Raw genomic sequence first — 25,310 nt, 5'->3', positions numbered from 1 at the left:
CCAAAAGTATGCTGCGGATGTTTGAACGGTTAATGTGATCCTCAGCTGCATTAACAGAAATGATGTCATGTCTGGTCCCCTGAGAAATACAAGTTCCAGTCGAGACCACAGTACTGACTACAATCCAAAGAATACCTAGCAGAATCAGGAATATTCAGGATTATCTAGCAACCATACCGAAGAGGGGAAAACAGGCTCTTCAGCCTAAATCAGAGTAAAGAAAGAAGACAAAGTTAAGTATCTAAATAGCATCATGCAGTAAAACAAACATCCTTATTTAACTAACTTTGCTCTAAAAGCAAGAAATAGAAACAATTAGTCACAGAGAAAGAAATTTTAACTCAGCATTTCTAGCAAACTATTAAGATGTCTTCCAAAGTAATGGTTTTCTTTAAAGTATCTGAACACAGGAGATAGCCATCAAAATTATGCACAAGAGAATCTGAAGGTGTTTGTGTTACCCTACAAGCCTCAAATCCTAGGACTAAGTCATATGCTTTCTGTTTTGTGGGGTTCTGGCTAAGTAGTGTGACTGGAAGGGTGTATTTTGTCCTATTCCCCCACGTTGAGTTCATTTCCTCAACTTGTTGCCCAATTTCTACTTGCTGATGGCCTTCCTTTCTTATGCTACATTCACAACAAAAAGCAGCTCCACTATTTTGAGGCAAGATTTCTTCAAGGAAACAAGATCATCAAGAAAGATTTTCGGAGTATTAGGGACAACGTTTTACATTTAATTTTCTTGTTCCACACCACTGAGGGGATTCATTTGATAGTTGTAACCACCTAGGTAAACAAGGGAAATTGTAACCATGTCTGTATCCAATTGGCAAGCCTACAATAAATGGGTTAAAGGACACCAATTTTAAGAGCCACACCTTTGTGAGTAACATCAGTGCTTAAGACTCACAGCTTTGGTCAGATGTGGCCGGGCTTGCAAAACTGAACAGTGGGGTCGGCATGAGGGCAGAATAAAAAAGAGCTCAGCTCTCGCTACCGTTTCCACATAGCCACTCCCAGTGCACACTCATCACTTACCAAGATGTAAAGAGCACTGGCTGTTCCTAGAAACTCTGCCAAATGCCAACCTGCATTCTTTACATCAGCATGGCAACTTAAGTTTCTCGTTAAGAAAACTTAATGGTCTCATTTAGGATTTTAAAAAGCACAAGATTAAACAATACATACGCGACACTGACATCTATTTAAAACTAGATAGATGGTCACATTATCAGAAGATGCAACTGAAAAAAAATGCAACATAATACTTTGGCAAAAGGTGCCGGTTTAGGGGAAACAAATCTAAGTGCCTAGATTTTCTTAACATAATCTAAAAAAAAAAAATACAAATAAAAATAAAAATAAATTCTAGCAGATAATGTTGCCAATACTTAAAGCAGAATAAATTGTTTAGGGTAACCTAAAATATCATCTCAGCATGTAAGTTATTCCATGAAAAGAACATGAGGCATTTCCAGAAGCATCTGAACTCTTCTAAGCCACCAGCATCGTTTAAGAACAGCTACCTATACACTAAAAAGTATACAGCCTGAAAAATTCTAATCTGCCCAATTAACTCCCTTAAACTGCGTTAAGATGTATGCTTCAAAGTACATTTAAATTCCAACTACACACACCTATAAATTCCCTTTAACATTTAAATATTTGTAAAAGAGAGGGAGGAAGAGAAGACGGGAGTCCAGACATTAATGAGTACAGTATTTAATCTTTAAGTGAAAGGAAGTGATTTATTACAGGCCCTTTGATGGGTCACACCAAACACCTCATTTGCTGTTAAAAAGGTGTTTTTAACTTGTCTACTGCCTGTCACAGGAAATGGAAAGTCAAATTCACATTTTAACACACTAATTACTTTGTAGACTGCATAAACTATCCAACGCTGAGATTCTAGTAAAATGGACTAAGATCTGTAATATAACATCACTCCCTACTATCTACTTAATACAAATACATGTTGGTTTCAGAAGCTAGGGTGTTTCTCTTGTATAGAAAAGATCTACTAAAAATGTGGTGCAAAATCAGCCTTATGAAATAAACTTTAAGACCAGAGAAAGCTATTCATTACTCTGCCTTGTGAATGAAAACCATATACTTTTATCCCATTAGATCACACCCTGATGAACCTAACAAAGTGCCACACTATGTTCTTGAAAATACTGCTTTAATGACTACTTTATCTATGGAAGTACGAAAGGTTGTGGAACGATGCTAAGTATGTAATCATGGTATACTTACAACTTAAAAAAATAGCCCCATGCTTGAGAAGAAGCCATAAAGAGACTAGAACAAAGATATCAAAGTGCTTTGGCTGAAATTAGTATAAATAGACTTTATTGAAGTCAGTGCCTCTGTACTGAGACAGAAGATTGTGTCTACATAAGCACAAGTTGTAACATTTCACAACTTCTAAAAGGAATGTCAACAATTACAACGATCATGCATACCATGGTCGATAATCACATTTTAGAAGCATTTTCAACCATTTCTAAAGAAATGCTTATAACATTGTTATATATAGAACTACTTTCAATAAACTGCAAAACATTGATCGACTTTTCCAGTATGAGCTACAGTGTCAACACAAAAGGGAGGCATAAATGTTTAATTTATGAAATCAGAATGGAATATTTACTGTAAAGAAAAATTAAAAAGCTTTCAAATAAAGGCCATTATTGAACCAACGTGAAGAGCACAACTTGAACTTTTGAGTTCATTCATCTTTTAAAGCTGTCCTCTGAATAACTTCAGTTCTAAGCACTGAATTCAGTACTGTGAATATTCCTTGGATTGAAGTTTGGCAATGATGCGGTCCAACTGTCTCTTTGCTTCACACTGTGGGAAATTGCTCATGTCATAATATTGAGGGGCAATTTTCACCAACCTGTCCGGAAGGGGGGGAAAAATTACCAAATTAACATTTAATTAAAGTACTGGAGTTGCTAGGAGGATAGGAATTACTCATTAATATAATGATGAACAAAGGCAAATCTACAAACCCAAATCAACATTAAAATTACAAATGCCTAACACCACTTTTAGAAATGCCTTATTTTAGTTAGCATGTTGGACTTTCCATAGACTTAAAAAAAAAAAAAAAAAAACCTGGAGATAAAATCTTTTAAAAACCTTTCTTTACATTAATACAAAGATATGAAAATTAGGCCACTAATCTCTTCACTTTAGAACACCGTTTTGACCAACCTCTCCAAGGTTAGAGTAACACAGGCTCTGTAGGAGAAATATCTTGGTATTCAAATGATTGGATCTTCTCAAAGTTTAATAACTATAAATATAGCTCTATACCCCAAAGAATTCCCTTGACTGAATCTTTTTTAATGTTTGGCCACACAATTTTTTCTCAACAAAGCCTTTAAGATAAAATGGTAATGTCCTACACAAGTGTCAGAAGTCATAATAAATCTGTGTAGGAAAGAAAGCAGGCTCACAGCAAGTGTCATCAACTAAAAGAAGTGTTTTTAGTCCCACCATTCCCAGCTGACGTCTCCTATCTTAAGTTATAGAATGGATTCTGGCAAACCGACCAACCAACTAACCAAAACAAAAAGCCAAACACACAAAAGGGGAAGGGTGGTAATTTTGCTTAAAATGACGACAATCAGGGGCGCCTGGGTGGCTCAGTCGGTTAAGTGTCCAACTTCGGCTCAGGTCATGATTTCGCGGTTTGTGAGTTCGAGCCCCGCATCGGGCTCCGTGCTCACAGCTCAGAGCCTGGAGCCTGCTTTGGATTCTGTGTCTCCCCCTCTCTCTGCTCCTCCCCTGCTTGCACTCTGTCCGTCTCTGTCTCTCAAAAATAAATAAACATTAAAAAAAAAAACCTTTAAAAAATGATGGCCATCAGTTCCAATAACAAATTGCAAATCAAATATGCTAAGATACAACGAGATGTGTGGTTTTTAGGCTTGCTTAACTCCTTCCAAAGTATCAACATATAAATCATCAATAATTCAGAGCTAATGATAATGGAACAGACAAAATACAAAGACTGACTGATATCTAGGACAGTACCAGGAGACTTGAGTCGATCACAACAGCAAGAGAAGGACTCCAAAGACCCTTGATGCTAGTCAGCTGTAATTTTGTATTTGGATGCAAATCCCACCCACACCCATACCAACAATCCCTCTGTCATCTTAGGAAAGCAAAATCACAAGAGAGAGATCAACCATACCATTCGGTGAAAGCCCCATACCTCAACATGGAGCACACATCCTGAGCTGATGAGACCATCAAGTTCCTCGGAATCAAAGGAAGGACAAGACTGCTGCCAACGAAGTCAGACTGCATTCTGAGCAAAATACTAACAAACTCTGTTAGGACAAAGGGTGTCGCTTACCATTCTGGCTTGATATCCGTACACGTCCGGATGTAATTCTTTGTTGTAAGAACAAACTCATTGTAAAGCACCCATTCAGGCTTGTGGTCAAGAACAGTAGAGGGATGCAACTGAACCACCTGGTTATCCTTCACAGTTAAGTAATGCCCTGTTCGTTCTAAATGTGCCACCTGAAACCAAAACCCAGTAAGTTAATACAATGTTTCTGATGTGCCAGTTACAAAACAAACATGTGAAAAGCTACCTATAGGATTAAGAACAAGCAGGCCTCATCTTTTGCTTTTAATTCAATGGCTACACTTATTTTATCACTGCCTGATAAAAGCAGGGAACAGCAAACTACCGCAGGCCAAATCCAACTCACCGCCTGCATCTGTAAGGCCTATTGGCCAAAAACGGTTCATACATCTTTAAATAATTGGGGGTGGGGTAAGGAGATATGTAAAATTAAAAAGTAAAAATTATGTAATTTGCATTATGTAAATTATGTACTTGTATTACAAGTAAAAATTATGTAATTTGAATTTCAGGGTCCATAAGTACAGTCTGGTTGGAACCCAAGGACACTCATTTGCCCATGGCTGCTTTTGCACTGCAAGGGCAGACAGCTGAGCAGGTGAACAGTGACCTCACGGGCCCACAGAGCCTCATATATACACTACCTGGTCCTCCCTGCTTTAGAAGGACTAGAAAGGGTTCTTTAGTGCCAGGTAACAACTATGTATTAGATGAACAATTACTAGAAGATTCACAATTAAGAGACAAAGAAAGCAAAAAGGAGTGAAAAGCAAAAGGTAGTCTACAAACAGGGGAGGGGAGGGGAGGGGAGGGGAGGGGAGGGGAGGGGAGGGGAGGGGAGGGGAGGGGAGGAGAAGAGAAGAGAAGAGAAGAGAAGAGAAGAGAAGAGAAGAGAAAGAAAAGAAAAAGAATGGAGGGGGGAAGGTGCACGTAATTCCTTCCTGTACTTCTCTCTATAATCAAACATATCGATTGGTGGCACTTATGTAATAACTAATTAACAAACACTGAAACAGAAGACGATACACCCTTTAAAATTCTAGACCTACAGTAATATGAAGAATGTGTGTGAATAATTGACGTGAATAACTTTGAATAAATAACAGAAAATGAACTCCATTTCCTTCACTAAATATTTACTAAGCACCTGCTAGGTGTCAGGTACTATATTGCATGCCCTGTTTCTAACAAAGTTTAATCCTGAGAGAATTAGAAACCCATTATGCTTGAATATGGCTTTGCCAATCTTTTCTGAATTAGAAGCAAATCTAAGAATATGTCAAAAAGAAGCCACTGTATACTAGTACCTATTAAATACGAAGAATAAAGAGTCTGAAGAATGAATTTTCATACCTAGCTCTATTATTTTCCTAACTCTAATAAGCACGCAATCTTGGGAGATGTCACAATAAAAGTTCTTACTGTCACTATGATTTCAACTACAGACTATGCACCAATCAATTCTTATTTTGATTTTGCGCACTTGGGTCCGTTCTATTTATTCAGCTCATCTGGCCTTAAGGCAGGCCACATCTTGCTTAGTAGACATAGCCAAAATAGAGAATGAGAAAACAACCAGGAGATAGAAGACATAATTAAAATCAATCCAATCCCAAGTAATGGATTGATTTGTTTTCAATTTTACAACCATAGTTTTTTTTAAACATAATTTGTTTTAAATCCCTTAAAATAAACGTCCGCTATGTTTACCTGACAAGCTGTACTTCAGTTAGTAGAGTCCCCACTATATATATTACACTTCACACTAAATGAAACGTTTTAAATTACTTTTCATCTTATCCCTTAAAATAACATATTTGTCTTTTCCCAGCACCCAAGTTGTAAATACCAATAATCATTCCACAGCATTGTGAATCAAATACAGCTGTCTGAGTATTTGACTTTTAGAGTCTTTAGTTTCTACAGAGAGGAAAGTGAACTGTACTTCTGGATCCACACAGACAAATGCCTCACTTCAGCATTGTTTATACATCCCCAGTTAAGATCTAGTCACAGAACCTTTTCAAAATGTTTATCAAAAGCCAAGAATTGAAATTTACATTGAAGAAATCGTTAATCCCACCTGAAAATGGCTAGCACCTCACTTGGTATTAAAAAAAAAAAAAAAAAAAAAAAAAAGACGGGTAATTAAAAAGTTAACTCCAAATTGATTTCTATGTAACTGGATTACTGACTTTGCTGTTTAGCAAATTAATGTTACTCATTAGACACATAAAATTTCTTAGCATTATCAGTTGATTCAAGAATCTGGACATAACATTTAAAATCAATAATCAGAGGCATTCTTTACCTTGTGTTTAAGGAGATTCAAAGGGCTGTTAAAGCAAACAATATTATGTAAACATTTAATTATGTATGCGTGCATTATCCACATACCTGCATAAAATACCCAGTAACCAAAGCTTTTCGTATATTGATATAATAGTCCCTGCTTGTAAAGTCAGTACTTCGACGAGGCAAATTAAATCTGTCCATAATTCTCGACAGCTGCTGGCGTACATTATCTGCTGACATCAGGGACCTGTAGTTAATGAAGTTGTCATAACACCACTGAACCGATTCATGATCTACAAAGTTGGAGGGAGGGGGAAAGAAAGCGGACATGAATCATCCAAATAGGTATATTATCTAATTAAAAAGGCAAGTCATTATTAAGTGTAAACTAAGTAATCCAAAAAGGAAAATTACCCACATCAGCGGTAAAAACAAATCAAAATTTTATCAACTTTCCCAAAAATCTGTAGTGAAGTGCAAAATCAGAAACAGCACTAAGGTTTCTGGCTAGCGGATTTTGTGACTTTGAATAAACGGATTTTGAATACACTATTTTTAATGAAGTTATTTTATCCACGAACATCCACCTGGTTGTTTCTAATACAGTCTAACAGACTGAGTTGAGGGAATTTGATAAAATGCCATCCATGTCTTTCTCATTTTCCAAGAAAAGACAGCCTTAGATTAAGATTACCAAAAACAATTTAGAAGTTATAAAAGTGAACTCAAGTGACTACTGTGAAACCTGAAGTGTTTCGAAGTTTCACTGCAACCCATGTGCCTCTTGGTGTTGGCCAAACAAGACCTAAAGTTCGAGTGATAAACGCACTCCTTAATCCCCACCACCTACTTGTTAACTCATTCCCCCTCACCTCCCCTCTGGTAATCATCAATTTGTTCAATTAACTGAGTCTGTTTCTTGATCTGCCCCTCCCTTATTTTTTCTCCTTTGCTTATTTGTTTTGTTTCTTCAATTGCATGAGTGAAAGAAAGCATTAACGATTTTGTCTTTCTACAACTTCTTTCCCTTAGCATTACACTCTCTAGCTCTGTCCATGTTGTTGCAGACGACAAGATTTCATTCATTTTTCAGGTTGAATAATATTCCACTGTGTATATATACCACCTCTTCTTCATCCATTTATCAACTGACAGACACTTGGGCTGCTTCTGTATATTGGCTACTGTCAAGTAACGTTGCTATAAACATAGGGGTGCGTGTATCCCTATGAATAGTGATGAGCACAGGATGATGTACGGGTGTGTTGGAATTATTCACTACATTATACACCTGAACTAATGTAACAACGTCAACTAACTGGAATTAAAATAAAAACTTACAATCAAATAAAGAGCTGTACTATAGAAGTAAAAAAAAATTAAAATACAAGTGATATAGTTTATAAGGACGTCTGGAATCTCCACTCATGTTTACTAAACAAGGCTTATTAATTAGTATTAATAAACAAAGCTGAACACTTCAAATAATTTCAATCCATGTATTTATTTATTATCAAAGGGATATCTCTCCACTGATGACTCCTTGACAAGCTTCCAACCAATCCACTGTCTTCTCATCTAATCAAAGAGCTCAAACTGCAGCATAATAGAAAATATTATACAGTGACATTTTTATGTCCCAGAGAGTCACAATGGAAAACTTCATTATTTACTTCAGAGGCCTTTTGATAAATAAACCTAAGAGGGTTACTGTGAAATGGGGGGGGGGGGGGTCCTTAAAAATCAAAACTGTTGATCCTTCCTACCATTTCTGTAATGTACATTAATCTTTGGCACTTTCTTTTCTCCTTAGTTCTAGGATTCTACCAATTATAACATACAATATTTTCTTAATTGCTTTTCAAAAAACAACCAATATATTAATAAATGTTTGCCCATTACAAAATGCAGCCACAATTCAGAAAGGGTGGGTGGGTAGGTGGGGTAGTAAACGATCTTTCAATTGAAGAACTGATGTGTTCAAGACCATTAATTCACCCATCTAGAATGAGAAGCAGTATCCATCTGAACTTACTGATATTTAAACAAAGCACCAAATATCTTCCAGAGAGAAGACAAAGAAAGTATGCTTTAGAGGTATTCTTGCTTATGCTGCTGTAATGTACTGAGCTGAAAAGCAATGGTAATGTCCAAACTGAGACAATAAAAAAGGGGGCCTTTTGAAAAGGGAAGTTGATGTGCAGACTCTGACCACGAGTATAGCTTTCTGGAGTTCTAAATTTCAGAATTCATACCCTAAAGGGTAACAAAATGGCAATTCAAGTTGTCAATAAACAAATACTATCTGTATTTTCTAAATTTGTGAGAAATAATTTGATAAATAAAACCTACAAATGGAAACATATTCTTAAAATAATGCTAGTTACAAATTTCTTACCAATCCAGTAAGCTACTTTTAAGATCTAAAATCCAATCATTTCAGAGTGAAATCATACATACACATACAGAAATCAAGGTGTTGCAAATTAACTTAAATCCCCTTGTTTCTATTTCAACAGTATTAAGATGAATTTTAGCTGCACTGTATAATCAACCGTTGTCTGTAATGAAAGGGTTCCTCTTGACTAATACCTGAAACACAGTTGCTATTTTTCAAACATACTTGTTTTAATTAAAACATAGCATCACTTAAAAATTAGTGAAAATATTCCAAACTCAACAAATGGATATGAAATATCCAAGTATTATAAGGAGATCTCAAAGTCTGACACTATTTTTTTAATGGCTCTCCTTATTTGAAAATAGGTCAGTAATTAAAGGCTGAATCCTTTGGAGACACTTACCAAGTGTTCAGTCATTCTGTTGCCTTTGACCTTATTTATTAAGACCAGCATATACCACAAAAGGTCTAAAACCACCCAACAGCTTACCATCCCTATGGCAGTGAGAAGCACGTAGTAGACAAGCATCAAGTGTGTAGTTAAGTGGATGCTACCAGTCTCACTCACGATACTCCCTCCACTAATCGTACTGAGGGGGAGGGCGGGGGGCAGGTAGCCTGAGTGGCTCAGTCAGTTAAGGGTTCCACTCTTGATTTCTACTCAGGTCATGATGTCATGGTTCTTGAGTTCCACCCACATGTTGGGCTCTGTGTTGACCCTCCAGAGCCTGCTTGGGATTCTCTCTCTCTGCCCCTCCCCCACAAGTGCTCACTCTCTCTCGAAATGGAAAATTAAAAAAAAAAAAAAAAAAAAAGGATAAAACTTTTATAGATACCTACTGTACAATATTTTCATAGAAAGCCCCCAACTGCCAACATGTAAAGATAAGCATTATTTAGTAACTTTATCATTTGAAGTATTAAACTTCTAAATTATTACATTCATATTTAAAATCCAAATGCATAGTTCTATTATCAATCCAAACTTTAATTTTTTTTAATGTTTATTTTTTAGAGAGAGAGAGAGAGAGAGAGAGAAGAGAAGGGAAGGGAAGGGAAGGGTCAGAGACAGAGGGAGAGAGTGACAGAATCCAAAGGAGGTTCCAGGCTCTGAGCTGTCAGCACAGAGCCCTGATGTGGGACTCGAACTCACGAACCACGAGATCATGACCTGAGCTGAAGTCGGACGCTTAACCAACTGAGCCACCCAGGCGCCCTAAACTTTATTTTCAGAGCAAATTATGAAATCCAAATACGCTGACTGCTGTGCCAATTATCAAAACTTAAAGAACAAAATAACACAATCTCCTAATTTCAAAGAACATTCAAATGTCTTGTGAGACCATACGGTAAAAACCCGTGCTGCTCCTTTAGACATCTTTTAAATCCCACTTAAAACAGTATCTTAATGATACCAAAGGATTTTGAGAGGCAAGATGGATATGAATCTGCTCCTTCTGACGGGACAGGAGCCTTCCTTTCCAAGGCCCTCCCCCCTCCACCTCTTCTCATCGTCCGTCCACAGGTTGTGTGTCTGGTGGTCGCTCAGCGTCAACCACCACGGTACACTTCGACACACAAAGGAATACAGAGTATTTCTTGGACTGACCTACCCCCGGAATAAAATCTTTAAACATGATGCATTATCAATACTTTGCACATGAGAGGGATGAATGTTCTGAAGTAAACTGTATACTGGCCTTCATCTTTTTTTTTCCTTTTTTAAACAGATTATTTATCAATTCTAGTCAACTCCTACCTGCACAGACGTGCAGGACTTTGGCAGCTCTGCTCTTTGCTCCACTCACAGGCTCTCCAGCACTTTTAGACTCTGACATAAATAAATTCACCCCCACCCCAAAGGAGATGTGCCAAAATCAACACACTATTTTAGGCGTATACAGAGATTTTTATGAGATAACAATGAGTTGCAAGGAAAACCAGAGGTGAAAAATTTATCAAGGCTATAAATTAGGGAACCATTTTCTTAACAGCAGAAAACACAGACTTAACAGTGATTGTGAACCCCAGTTTTGGTAAAGGGTGATGATGTAAAGCTACCATTCTTTGATTGCATGTCACCCAACAGGTAAACTGATACATAAATGTCAAACATTTTCACAACCTGTTTCAATTTTTTCTGCATTTTTTTTCTTTAACTTTCTAATTTTTATAAATGGTCGATTCCAACAACAGTATCAGGCAGTAACTTGATTACCGCATTTCCTTGTTTTCAAACAACTGGAAAATGTTTTTCACGTCACTAAATATCTGAAAACATGATTTAAAGTTAGAACAACACTTTACCGTGTGGCTATAGCATAAATCACTGAACTATCTTTCTACTCGTGGGCAATTTAGGTAGTCCCCCCCCCTTTTTTTTTACTATCATAAATAATTCTGAGGTGAAGTCATTAACTATATCTGTGTCCACAGGATACTGAAAGGTAATTGCATAGATTATTTCTGGGTCAAACGGTATGAACTTGTTAAGGTTCTTGATAAGATAAAATCTGCTTTTCATAAAGACAACATCAACTTCTATTCCCACCTCCAGTGAAGGACTGTTCCACTAAACCCACTCCTACACACCTGAGAGCTATTTTTCTATAACCTCCTTTCTGTAACCAATTTTATAGGTGAGAAAATGGTACCTCTCAATAATAATGGCTCTTCTTGAACTGCAAGTAAAGTTGACTTTTCCTCCCGCTTATAGACCACTTGTACCTGACTGAGAATGATCATTCACATCTGCAGCCCAGTCTTCTGTTTTGTCAGTTTTATATTTACTTAAGAGCTATTTATTAGTAAAATTATTAAGCAGTAAAGATTCTATAAATAATACAAAATTACAAAAATACAAACGGTATGAAAATAAACAGTAAAAGGAAGTATATAAAATGTCTGTGTTAGTAGTAAATTTTATACTGATATTTTGTTTTTACTGTCCTGTATTTTCCAGCTTTCTATAATCGGTGCTTTTCCCCTGATTACAAGTGCAAACAACTTTGAAAAAGATAGACAATTTCTATTTTAAATGCTAGTCAGGAGTTTTTCCTAAAGTACCTCTGGGTTTCTAATGTAAAGTTGTCACGGATAATAAATGAAAGTGAGATGAAGAAACATCTTATGCGCTGCAAGTGACATTTAGACAAAAGAGTGCCTTCAATCCAATTTACACTTACTTTGTTTAAAAGCATGGTAGACGTTCAGCAGTGTCAGATGATCTCCATCTATGTGGGCAAATCTCATCTTGGCTTCATCTGCGGCTTTCTTGGCCTCCGTGGGGCGAACAAAACACTGTGGGACTAAACAAGGTTGGTATGGGCCCAACACAAACGCCCATATCGATGAGTCACGCATTCACAGATAGAGGAACAAGGCCTAGCTAGGTCAGTTCACAGAGCATAGGGCAGGGCAGGATGGCCTCCAACTGCATCTTGGACTGTTTACTACCTTGATTTGGTACATCAACACCTAACCACATCTGTAAGACAAGAGGGTTTCAAAGCTACAGAGTACCTGATTATTTTAACTAGATCTAAAAGTAGGCATCAAAACAGCTATTCTGAAGGCCATCAAGATACTAGAGATAGAAAGCTCAACTTAGTTCAAAAACCAGTGCCGATAGCTCTACCAATAACCAGAATTATGGTGTCAATAGCCTTTAAGCTAAATGTAATTTTTCAAAAGGCCATCCGTCGAATCCACTGAGTGGCTAGGGAAGTTACGAAGCTCTATTTGCCCACTGCAGGGCTAAAAACAACTTTCTAACCGATCTATTGGCACGTTTCTACTGTAATTTTTTCCCTAGTGCTGTGGCTGTTACCAACTGGTGGGTATCACTATTAGCACCGGTGAGCAGAAGCATGTGTAAACATAAAAAGTATCATGAAAATCTTGGGTTTTGAGGATAGCAGTAGTGGTGGAAGGTTAAACCGCCTTTGAATTAAGAAAATTCAAAAAGGCTGGGGAGATTCAGCCTAGTTTTCCAGCACTTTAATAAAAAGATTAGAGAATGACGTCCCAAGTTTAAAAAAAAAAAAAAAACTGTTATTTGAATCAAAACCTCAATATAAAAAGCAAAATCCAGTATTTAAAAAGTTGACAATTAGTCTGAAACAGTCATTATTTCAAGGGTCATCAAAATATGTAACTACAGTATTTGTTTAGAGCCTTGATGTTATTTCACATAAATTTTTAAGTTGTTACAAAGCGTGCACTACATTTTTAAAATACAACTTTCCTTAATTCACTTTAGCAATTCCATAGTCATAAAAGCAATATGAAAATAAAAATACTTAACAGCTTGGGACTTTTGTCAACACATTTTTTTGAAGCTCTTAAAACCTTGTCAATATAAAAAAGTATAAATGATCAGTTCAGATAGAAGATAATGGGAATAACCAACAACAAGATCAAATACAGTATCAATTTACTTTCCCATACAGTTTCCCCTTTAAAAAGATACCAAAGAAGCCAAGAGAGACAATGACACATGATCACAATAAGTAATAATTAAATGTCTTGCTTAATGTAACTGAAGCAAGGTAATGCGTAAAAGTACAGAAACCTCTCAAAGATGTGAAAGTTAATGAGAACTAGCTCCCAGAGTTAACAGTGGGAATAAGTAGCACCCTATAAGGCCCTTGATTTGCATTATTTACATCAGGACCTGAAAACTTCAAAAACTATTTAAATGAAAATCAAAGCATTATAAGCTGGGCAAACTGTTTTTGTTCCATGACTTCTTCCTCACCCTTTAACATTGTCCCCCCAAAAGCGTCATGCTTAATAACTGCTACACATAAATGTCCATTTTCTTGATATGCTAATAAACCCCTACGTTTTGCAGAGCTCCTTATTACAAGTAAAAGATACAGTTGGAAGATTTCAACTGTGTCACAATGACCAGTTTTTTTAAAAGCCTAATAATCTAGACTCACTCGATGGTAATTATATAGAATGCCTGATAGAGAAACTGGAAGAATAAAAACCGAGCAGATAACAAATAAATACACAAACAGTCTGTTAACTCTTGCCCCACACTTTCTCTACAAACTAAAATCCTGTGGAAGTACAACTGGGAGCATCTAACAAAAACATGTAAGAAAGGCAGACAACAACCTACCACCACCTCCGCAAGTGAGACTACAATTTTATTAAAATGATTCGATACTGCCCTGCCCATCTGCTCTGAGTCTGATCAGTCATAACTCTGCAAAAAAACATTTTAGCTAGTTCTTAAATAAAAAAAGTCACACCATTAAAACATACCATACATCTAAACTAAGCCAAAATTGCTATATTTAGAAATCTTTTAAACTTATCCTTTAATTCCATGTAAGATTTTGAATCATTTGAGGCATTAAGTTTGTAATTAAGACTAATAAACCACTCTGAAACTGGAAGTCATTCTCCCCAGTACTGGAACTAGTAGTATAGAATACTTTGACCATCAGTAAAAACGTTAAGATGTCTTCTATTTTTAGCTGTGAGAATCAGTGAACAGTAATGAGCCGTATTTCTTCTTTTTGGAAAATCTAATTTCCAAGTTGTAGTTCATTCGTGGATTATGTTTTACTGCTACTAAAAACAGCATGATTTGTTCAGCTTAATGCTCTAATTTCCAAAATTAGCCATTTTATCTTTTAGGTATATTTCTTTTATCAAGTGCTTTCTGCCACTGTAAAAGAATTATCAGATTAGATTCTAAGCCTAAAATTATACATTACTACTTCTATTTACTTGATACTAAGTTTAAAATTCATGTTTTGTTTGACTGCCGCTAGAAAAGCTCAATTTAAGGACAGTTGTCTGGGTTTGTCTCAGGCTCACTTAACAGTGCCAAGTACTAGAACAGGTTCTTCTTGTACTTTCAGTAATAAACCGCAGAACTGATGGACCTATCAAAGAAGTCAGTTACAACTGTGTTCAGACGTACTCTTCCCTTACTGCAATTTTACTGCACTCAAGAGAGCCAATGTTTTTACTATATTTTGTGCACAACGAATTATTTACTTCTGTAAATATTATGTCTTTATAAAGCTATTTACAAGATATTTAGGAAACAAAAGGAGTTCCTCAAAACCATCTATAAAATCCGCTATCATGCTAAATATTAAAAAACAAAACCAAATGTGAAGTCCACCCAAACTGTGAAGAGCTGGGCTTTGTTTAGTTCCTTTCCCTCTATTACCTGACAACATAGCAGTAATAGATAGGACCTCATTAGAACAGTTGTAGTCACAACTTGCAATAACCATTTTAGCGAGCTGTGGGTCTAGAGGAAACTCTGCCATCATGGATCCCAATTCGGTCAGATCTCCATCATCATTTAAAGCAGCCAGGTAATTCAAAAGTTCTAGGGCTCTCATCAGAGTTTCAGGAGCTGGGGGAAAAGGCAATCTATTAAACAAACTGCCTTAATAAGCAAAAATGTGATAAAGTACAAACTATTACAAGCAATCTCATTTTTCATTCTACAGTGGACCAAGCTCAAAACTCAACCTGTCATCAAATTCAGTTACAGAGATCTAGCAAACTATGAATCATATAAACTTGCAAAATTTCCCTGCACAGGAGATAAAACTGTCATCTTCCTAAGTAAATTAAATAATTGTTCACAAAAATAAAATCAGAAACAGAGGTGCCTGGGTGGCTCAATCAGCTCAGCATCCGACTCTTGATTCGGCTCAGGCCGTGATCGCAGGGTTGTGGGATCAAGCCCTGCATCAGCCCCCGTGCTGAGCGAAAAGCCTACTTGGGATTCTTTCTCTTTCTCTCTCTCTCTCTCTCTCTCTCTCTCTCTCTCTCTCACTCTGCCCCTCTCCCTGACCCATGCCACACACACACACATGCATGCTTGCTCTTCCTCTCAAATAAAAAAAATAAGGAAAGTTCTCATTTTCCTATGCAATCAATAATTCCAAGAATAATTTAGTTATTCCAAGGAAAGAAAAAAATTAAGAAAAATTTTCTCATATAATTATCACTTCCTTAGTTTTAATCCTAATATACAAGGCTTCTCTGGATGCACACAGAAGAAAAAAAGGGGGTGTTATGTGCGTGTGTGCATGTGGGTAAAGAATACAATGCAGAACTAGTGAATTCTGGTTACAACATTTGCTAAAATACGCTTTGAGGATTCATACCTGGCGGATCCATAAAGTCAAAATGCACCAAATCATCAATACCAAGCTTCTTCAACTGTAACACTACTGATCCTAAATTAGAACGCAAAATCTCAGGATAGGTGTTATCCTAGCAAAAAACAAAAATGTTTATTCTGTTAAACATGCCTTAATCCTCTTGCTCCAGAAAACAAAACATATCTGTTCTCTGCCTCTTTGGCTATTTACTTTGGCATTACTTCTAAACCACTGATCACAGGAGAAAAATACATGTGGAACATACCCGAAAGGGATCAGATTCTGTGAAACTAGCTTTATAAGGTTCAAAGTGTTTCTGCTGCTGTTCACTTCAACTTAGAACTGTTAACAGAGAGCTATACTGGTAGATTACACCATAAATCTCTCTCAGGGAAAAAGTAAGGAGGTAAGGGTGCCAAAAGGCAGGATGAAGTAAATAAAACAATTTTCTTCTAGTAACAAGTTCAACTTAACTTTCCAAACACATAGTAAGTATACAGCAAACCCCCTTACCTGCATTTCTGTTTTGTAAGCTTTCTCGGTATAAAGTCTGAAGCATTTCCCAGGTCTGGTACGCCCAGCTCGACCAGCCCTCTGTTGAGCTGAAGCTTTACTAATGGCTGTCACCAAAAGGGACTCAACTCTGATACGAGGATTGTACACCTATTGGAATGGAAATAACGTTCAGAATTTTTTCTTCAGTTAAACACAAAACTGTAATCTAACATAAAGTATACAAAGTCCACAGCTAAACCCACAATAAACAAAGTAGTATTAATGAAGGCTGTAAATCACACTGAAATGGAAACTGAGAATGAGTCATCCTGTGCCTTAACTTTCTTTCAGATATTCTGACTCTATCATTCTGAAGACTCAAGCTAAGATGAAAAGGCTCTTATACACAGAGATTACATCATCTTTTTCTTCCGAATTTAAAGTAATTTCAGTTCAGGCACCTGGGTAGCTCAGTCAGTTAAGCATCCGACTTCAGCTCAGGTCATGATCTCACAGTTCGTGAGTTCAAGCCCCACGTCAGGGTCTGTGCTGACAGCTGAGAGGCTGGAGCCTGCTTCATATTCTATGTCTGTCTCTCTCTCTCTCTCTCTCTCTCTCTCTGCCCCTCCCCCACTCATGCTCTGTCTCTGCCTCTCAAAAATAAGTTAAAAAAAATTAATAAATAAAATAATTTCAGTTCTACCAGTTTTATCTTGCTTTAATATAGTGGACAAACAGCGTTGAAAGCTTTTGCCTGAAAAGAACCTGTCAATTTCACCTGATGTTCACAGTGAACATTCAAGAAATATATTTTGAACCTCATCCACAAGAAATCAGTTACATACTGCCAATTTAAAGAGAAAAATTTCCATCAGAGACACAAACACTACGTGTAACAAATTCTCCCAATTATACCTACAAAATGTAATCAAATATAATCAAAGATCTGTGAATAATAGAACATACACACTATTTACTGAGTAGTCACTCCATTTGGCCAAAGTGCTTGGTATTCAGTACCGTAAACTAGAAATTAACACCTTTTCAGATACTATGCCTGGCAATAACAGAAACCCTAATTTCAAAGGGGAAGTGACTGATCTACAGGGATGACAATCCTGTTCCCTTATTACTACACAAAACAAAAAGGCCAAAGCAATCTTACAGGAAAAAGAAAAGCAGCCTAGGACTAAACATCATGCCTGGGCTTACTAAATGAGAGCCAGCTAGAACAGAAAGAGCTCATCACCACTGACGTTTGAAAACAAAACACAACAGAAAATTCTAAAAAGTAAATTCCAGTCATTACATGAGTAGATAGTAAGTACTGTGAAGCTAACACTAATTTAATAAAGTATACAACTAAAGTACCAACATATGTACCTTCTGTTTTGCAAATCCAGGATCGATCACAAATACCACACCATCTATTGTCAAAGATGTTTCTGCGATGTTAGTTGACACAACTACCTGTTAAGAAATAAATAGTACATAAATTGTATTACAAATCAGGTAAAATTCAAATGACAGTAAAAATAGCTATGACAGGGTGCCTGGGTGGCTCAGCCAATTAAGCGTCTGACGCTTGATTTCAGCTCAGATCATGATCTCATGGTTCCTGAGTTCCAGCCCTGCATGAGGCTCCTTGCTGACAGTGCAGAGCCTGTTTGGTATTCTCTCTCTGCCCCTCCCCTGCACTCACATGTGCTCGCTCACTCTCACTCTCTCTCTCTCTCTCTCAAGATAAATAAATAAACTTAAAAAAAATAGCCACGAACTTCTACTGAACAATGAATTTCAATCCAGTAAATAAACTAAAAATAAGGTTTCACCCTTAACAGCCAATGCAATATCAAGACAAATTAACATTTAAGATCTCAATTCAAAATTTCATTTAGTCCATTACAGCAAATTTCTTTCTCAACAAAAGCTATTACTTCAGGTTATCATTCAATCACATTATGTTTTGATTTCTTAAACCTAAGGATAGCATCAAAAGAAAAATAACGAAATAACTCAAGCTTACCTTACAGAAATGCCTCCCTTACAGAACACTATTTGGTTATTATCCAAACTCTACAATATTTCAGTATTTTCTTTCAATATTTCAATATTTTCTGACAATATTTATAAGGAAACTTTGTATCACCAAAACTCAACATTTTAAACAAAATGGCACATGAAGGCTAGGGGGCGGGTGGGGGGGGTCAAATCTCAAGTTATACTCCAAGATCTGGCAAATCTTAAGAATCAACTGTAGATATTTTTTTAAAAAGAGTACAGTCTCAAACAAAACATCACTGCATACCAACCGTCAAGAATCATTTGAACCTTTTATTGCCAGGGAATAATGTTTAAATCATTTACATACTAATATGGTAGCTAGGTTTTTTTTATGTAAATATACGATGGATTCTAGATATATTTTAGGAAACTGGTTGGGCTTTGAGAGTAACATGTCACGCAATTTTTCTTCTTAAACAGTAAGTAAATGGGATTCTCATTAGTATTTTTTCCCAGAACATTTGATTTTCAGGAACAGAAAACTGCCATTAAGGGAAGATGCCTATATATGCAAGCAGTTGACACAGAAGATGAATCAGATATAGAGCCTGCTCTTACAGCTTTTACATTTTGTGAAGGAAGATTAGACATGGACAGAAAGTGTAAATGACGCCAAAGATTCCCTGCGGGACTTAAAAAGGGTTTAATTCCACAGCGAAGACAAAGGAAGCTTACTGAGAAAATGGCACTTAGGAGAGTTCTCGAGGCTAGGGTGGGATCTGCCGCAAGAGAGCCGGGAAGAACACTAGTAGTAGAAGACTCAGCTCAAACTAGAGCACATGGGCAGAAATGTCCATAAGCACAACTAAAAAATTAAAGGACTCGTACCGCCAGGCCCTCATGGAGGTCTTAAAACTTACTAGGGAGCCACTAACAGGGTAATATTTTAGAATCATTCACGTATCTAAAACCAAAATCCTTCTTTTCACTGGGCAGCTGCAAAGACTGCTAACTAGCAAACGGAGAAGAAACATGGAGGTTTGAGGTTACTGAAATATTTTCAAGACATTTAGATGATCTGCACACGGCTCAATCGCTAGAACTGAAGCAAACATAAGCAAAGCATGTAAGGTTGACAGGTGAATTTGAATAACTATCCTGAGTTTAATATTCTTCTACAAAGTCAGCGTCCTGTGGTGGAAGGGGCAATGAATTTAGGAGTCGGGTGGCAGAGCTGGGGAGCAAACCCGCAAAGATGAGTTCTAGTGGAAAGGTTTTTAACACTCCCAAACTTCAATTATCTTTTTTTTTTTTTACTCCTGCATATTAATCTAGATAAGACAAAGTTGTAACAAATAAAATTGCATAAAAAATGTAAAAATTCCTTATAAACTTGTTACAGAACCAGATACATGCTTGTGATTTCTTAGAGTTTTCTGGAATTCCGGGGTGAAATTACTATGGTTCTGGATATATATTTAGAACAATGGAGGAAATGAAAAAATTACATTTCACAGGTTTCTTCTACAACAGAATACAGTTAGTGTGATAAAAATTTCTTGATGACATCAATTCTTTAGAGTTACTTAAAAATAATTTTCCTCCATAAAATCATTTCATTTCATGTGCATGCATCTCCTTTTGGTGTGTATGTTACAAACCATAGCATACTTACAAGGAGGTGTGGATTTGTGATTCCCCAAGTGCTTAAGAATCACAGGATTAGGCCATCCTGGCAAACCCCATGTCATTATCAATAGTTTACTGCTACCCAAAAGTCAAAGTAATGTTAAAAAAGACCACACAGAGAAATAGGACTTTCAAGTTTTTTCCCCCCAAAGAAAAATTGGTTAAAAAACATCTGAGCAGGACTTGCCTACCACACTGATTTAATAATTATTAAGGTGTCTATGAGAAAAAAGGCAGGGTTCTGAAACCATGGGAGGTAGGTTTGGGGACAAAATGAGGAAAAAACTCACATAACAAACTGTACAACTTTCAGGGTGCTTCTTCTAATAATAACTCTACTACTAGAGATGGAGAGGCAATACTAGCTAAGCCGGAAGAAAACCTACATACATAACGCCTAAGAACAAATAAAGGAGATGATAAAAGTTACCCAGCTCCCTTGAAACCTTAGCGGTGGACTAATGCAAGCCTAAGTATGTTCTAGATGTTAAGTGGCATATGATCTAATTAGGAACTGGCCAGAACACAAAATGATCCTGAATTTATCAAGGGACCTACATATGAACAATGGGAATATATATAAATGGGATAAGCTTTCTAGACTGTAACATGACAATATGCACTCAAAGAACCTTAAAAAGTGTTCAAACCTCATTGGCCAAGCAATTATTCCAGGTAAATAACCCCTAAATATAGAATAAACTCTGTGGAAACAAGTTTGATGTCACTGCCAATTTTATGTTTTTATGTGAAGTGTTAAGATTAAACTTTCATCTAGATGTATCCTCTTCCCCCTCAATAACACGCCTTCCAAAGAAATCCACTTTGACTTATTTCAATAATTCCACTTGAAAGTAGAACTCAGAGTTCGTTGAGTTGCTCTACTTGAATTCTACTTGGACACAATAATGCACTTAGGTTCAACTAGTCTGGATTTTTAGTCCCCAGGGAACTCTGCGGGGGTCGCCACTTCAGTAAGGACATTAACTTCTTTATTTGTACACGTCCCAGCAGCACCACACTAAGTTATCTTCAGATAGTGGATCATTAAGCCTCTCTTTAAAACTACAGAACCATCTCCACAAGGGCCATTTCTCTTTTTTATTGAGCAGTGTATGCTTTGAGCCATGTTAATTAGTAAACTGTAGGATAAGCTACAGAAAAATCAGCTATTTGTATGGACAAAATTAATGAAAACTAAGTGAAATTAAAGAATAGTTGCTGGATTTTAATAACATCAAATCTATAAAACAGCAATTGTAAGTCTTAGTCAAAAGATGCATACAAGTAATTTATTGATGAGCAAACTTTAATGCTTCTATAAAACTACTGTAGCTTGAGCTGAAAGTCAAATACGTGAATAAATGTCAAGCATGATCAAAACAGGTAAAATGGGGGTGCCTGGGTGGCTCAGTTGGTTGAGCGTCCGACTCCTGATTTAGGCCCAGGTCATGATCTCAAGGTTCATGGGTCTGAGCACCATGTATGGCTCTGTGCTGGCAGAGCCTCCTTGGGATTCTCGCTCTCCTTCCCTCTCTGCCCCTCCCCTGCACATACTCCCCCCTCTCTCAAAAATAAACATTAAACAAATAAACAAAAACAGGTAACATGATCTACCCTCACATAAATACATGCATTCTCAACTTTCTTGATCACTAAAACTTTGAAGCTGTTTACCAGTAGTGCTGTGTTAGAAGTCCATGTAAAAAAACTCAGTAACTATTTGCAAAAGGAATGCTAGTTAAAGTCCCCAATGCCCATAAAACTTTACCTTTAAGAGAGCCTACATTTTAAAACTTTAATAGTAAAAAGCTGTTTTGCTTCTTTTACTGCAATCATATTATAAACTCTATTTTGCATAAGTTAATACATTCAGTAAGATAACAAGGCCCTACTTACAAAAGGTGCCCCAATATAAATATAGAATTATACTTAAATATTTTGGTGGAATTTTAAAAACTGTATTAAATATTCTCTTTGTTCCAAACGTTCTAACTTATTACATTCTACTTTATGCTAGCTAGTATCCTTATATTAGAACAAATTTAACGAAAAACAGAATCAAATTGTATTTTGTTTTACACAATTGGAAGCAGAACATAAATCCCTAAACGTTCCTTTGTACTTTTAAATCAATTGTGAATATCAATCAGTGACAGTTTAACACTCATGAATGAAAGCTCCATTCTAGTAACTGGCAGTATAATGAATTCATGACAGAAGCAGCAAGCCTTGGCCTCTAGCCCTATATTTTATAATATAAACAGGACATTATCAAACTTGTGGCATTTTTGTTTAAAATAGCGCAACAGGAAAACAGCAACAGAATGCCAGTTCTTCCTGTTCCAGTACCCAGCCACTTGCCTTCACAGAACCTCTGCATCTTCCGTCATACCCTTCTGCCTTCCCCCAAAGTCCCACTAATCCCTTTGACCTCTCTAAGGGTCACGGTCGCCTGCGACCTGCTAGGTCATCGGCTCGTCTTACGTGCAGTCACGGCACTTGGCCGGGGTGTTTTTCTGCTATCTCTGGGTCTCAGCTGGCACTCCTACCTTCCTCCAGGCAACTTCTCCACCTGGCACCAAAAACAGGACTGGAGGAGTGAATCTTTCTCTGTAACTAGGCTTCCATAAAGACGTTTACTTCTCCTTAAACATGACAGGCTTCAAAGCTCTTTTTTTCGCATGACAATGACACACCAAGCGCTAATGAAGTCCTCCCCCCCCTCTCCTGGGTCCATCCAGGAGGGCTGTGATAATGCTCTTCTCAGGCTGGAAGATGAAGCTGACTCATGCCAAGAAGAGAACATGATTTCCCAGCAAGAGGTCCTGTAGCCTTAGCTGAATGAAACACCATCAATGGATGATGAAGCAGCACTATGGCCCTTGGTTTGACTCTGAATTAAAAGCCCAGGATGGGACTCCCCAAGCCCTGGGGACTCCAGTGGCCCCCTCATCATCTATGGCCTTCATCACACATACATCCAACTATTGCTGAGTTATTCTTTTCAGGAAGACAAAACTCTCCTCAATATCCTTATGATTTAAAAGAACACAAAAAGCAAGAGTTCAATTATACTCCACGAGCTTAAGCTGAAGATCCTAGAAAACATATCATCTACTGGACTGGCAGCAGACTGAACTTAACTTTCCAATACACTGATAATTAACAGAGCAAAAGAGCTCAGATGTGAAATATATTTCAGTAAGCTCAGGCCCTTTTAAGTTCTCACAGTAACCTAAAAATGGAATAAAAAGAACTACACGAAAAGACACAAATTTGGCAAATCTTGCTATATACGTAATTTTACTCAGTGGTTAAAAAAAACCCATCAAATTAAAACAAATGGCAGATATGCAAAGTGTACATGATTTCAAGAAAAATTTAATCATCTGCCTGCAGGCTACTCCTCTTTACTATTGAAATATATAAGAAAACAGCTACTTTATATACAACCACTGATACAGAATTCCACAAGTACTTTTCAGTCAACAGATCAACTTCAGAATTATATACTAAAACTATCACTTAAACTTCAAGTTTTCCCCAAAGTTCAGAATGCACATAAAGTAACAGGGAAAAATATTTTAACATGTTCTAGAAACAGCACTACGACTAAAATAACTGGAAAAGTTCAACATAATGAAGCTCTGATCAGACAGTTTTTTAAGTCATATTAACTACTCTTGCTGATCTGAAAAACTCAGAAGGCTGATTTCTTCCTTATCAATCTCTTGTTAATTTACACTCCACTAAGCTGGTGTTGTATATCCTCTCAGTAAGTTCCTTTAATTTGAAAAATGTATCTGGTTCATTTAACTTTACACAACCATGTAAAGAAATAATTAGCCCTGATATATTTAAGTACCTTGATAATGTGTAATTTTTCAATAATCATGATAAACATTAGCAAAAGATTGAAAAAAAGCAGAAAAAGTTGTGAGACTCTGTTAAGTCCTGAATATAGAAATAACTGAGCAATAAATTCCAAATCTGACTGATAAGTAAATCATAAGTAATACTTCAACTGAGACTTTTTTCTATGTGAATATATTCAAGGAATTTATGGCAGCTACCATGAAGGACTAGTTTCTTCTAGATATAGTAGTACCCTGTATACACAAAGCTTAATCCTTGATAATAATCTCCCAAGGTGATGAAGGTAAATTATACCTACTTTAAACAAGGAAAACTTTAAGGGACGCTTGGGTGGCTCAGTTGCTTAAGTATCCGACTTCGGCTCAGGTCATGATCTTGCGTTGCAGTTCATGGGTTTGAGCCCCGTGTCAGACTCTGTGCGGACAGCTCACAGCCTGGAGTCTGCTTCAGATTCTGTCTCCCTTTCTCTCTGCCCCTCCCCCACTACTATGCGCTCTCTCCCCCCGCCTCAAAAATAAATAAATGTTAAAAAAAAAATTGTTTTTAAAAAATGAAAACTTTAAATCCAGAGATCAAGAATCTTCACAAATTTCATATACAGCTACTATTTAACCTAATGACTGACTCCACTACACTAGTGTTTTTCAAACCTTTTCAAGCAATGTAATTTTATTTTCAAAGAATCTACTAGAACACCCAGCTCTTAAAAAAAATTAAGGATAGCTGTTCTGTTTCAAACTGGAACTCAGATACCCTTCCCATCCCAACAAAGAGCCCAGAAACAGGTTTGGAAAACCCTTGCTCCCTTCCTATGCCAGGCAGACATCTATACTAAGAGAATCTACATTCCAGCCCTAAAGAAATCCACTTACTAATGGAGAGAAAGACAACACTAGGCCATCTCCCTCTTTTCTTTGGCCATCCTAATCAAACTCCCATTTAATAAGGAGGGAATGGGAAACAGTACCTGCTCTTACTTTACAGTCAAAAGTTACGCAAAATT

The 25,310-nt window shown here is 36.9% G+C and overlaps 1 protein-coding gene across 1 annotated transcript in view; it reads right to left on the bottom strand.

The window, feature by feature from the left end:
* Nucleotides 1–2,330: 2,330 nt before the first annotated feature.
* The window catches only part of DHX15 (DEAH-box helicase 15), a 61,804-nt gene continuing 38,824 nt past the window's right edge, over nt 2,331–25,310 (bottom strand). Inside the window, exons 7-14 of the mRNA XM_045474378.1 lie at nt 18,119–18,205; nt 16,754–16,903; nt 16,244–16,352; nt 15,289–15,480; nt 12,275–12,397; nt 6,791–6,981; nt 4,376–4,545; nt 2,331–2,902 (exon numbers count right to left, since the gene is read on the bottom strand). Coding sequence (XP_045330334.1) covers nt 2,785–2,902; nt 4,376–4,545; nt 6,791–6,981; nt 12,275–12,397; nt 15,289–15,480; nt 16,244–16,352; nt 16,754–16,903; nt 18,119–18,205 — 1,140 coding nt within the window. The 3' untranslated portion in view covers nt 2,331–2,784. The remainder of the gene's footprint in view (nt 2,903–4,375; nt 4,546–6,790; nt 6,982–12,274; nt 12,398–15,288; nt 15,481–16,243; nt 16,353–16,753; nt 16,904–18,118; nt 18,206–25,310) is intronic.

This window comes from Leopardus geoffroyi, chromosome B1 (assembly GCF_018350155.1).
Source record: "Leopardus geoffroyi isolate Oge1 chromosome B1, O.geoffroyi_Oge1_pat1.0, whole genome shotgun sequence".
In the NCBI taxonomy this organism is placed as follows: domain Eukaryota; kingdom Metazoa; phylum Chordata; class Mammalia; order Carnivora; family Felidae; genus Leopardus; species Leopardus geoffroyi.
Note: the sequence above shows the minus strand (reverse complement) of the source record. Positions and strands in the feature narration are given on the sequence as shown.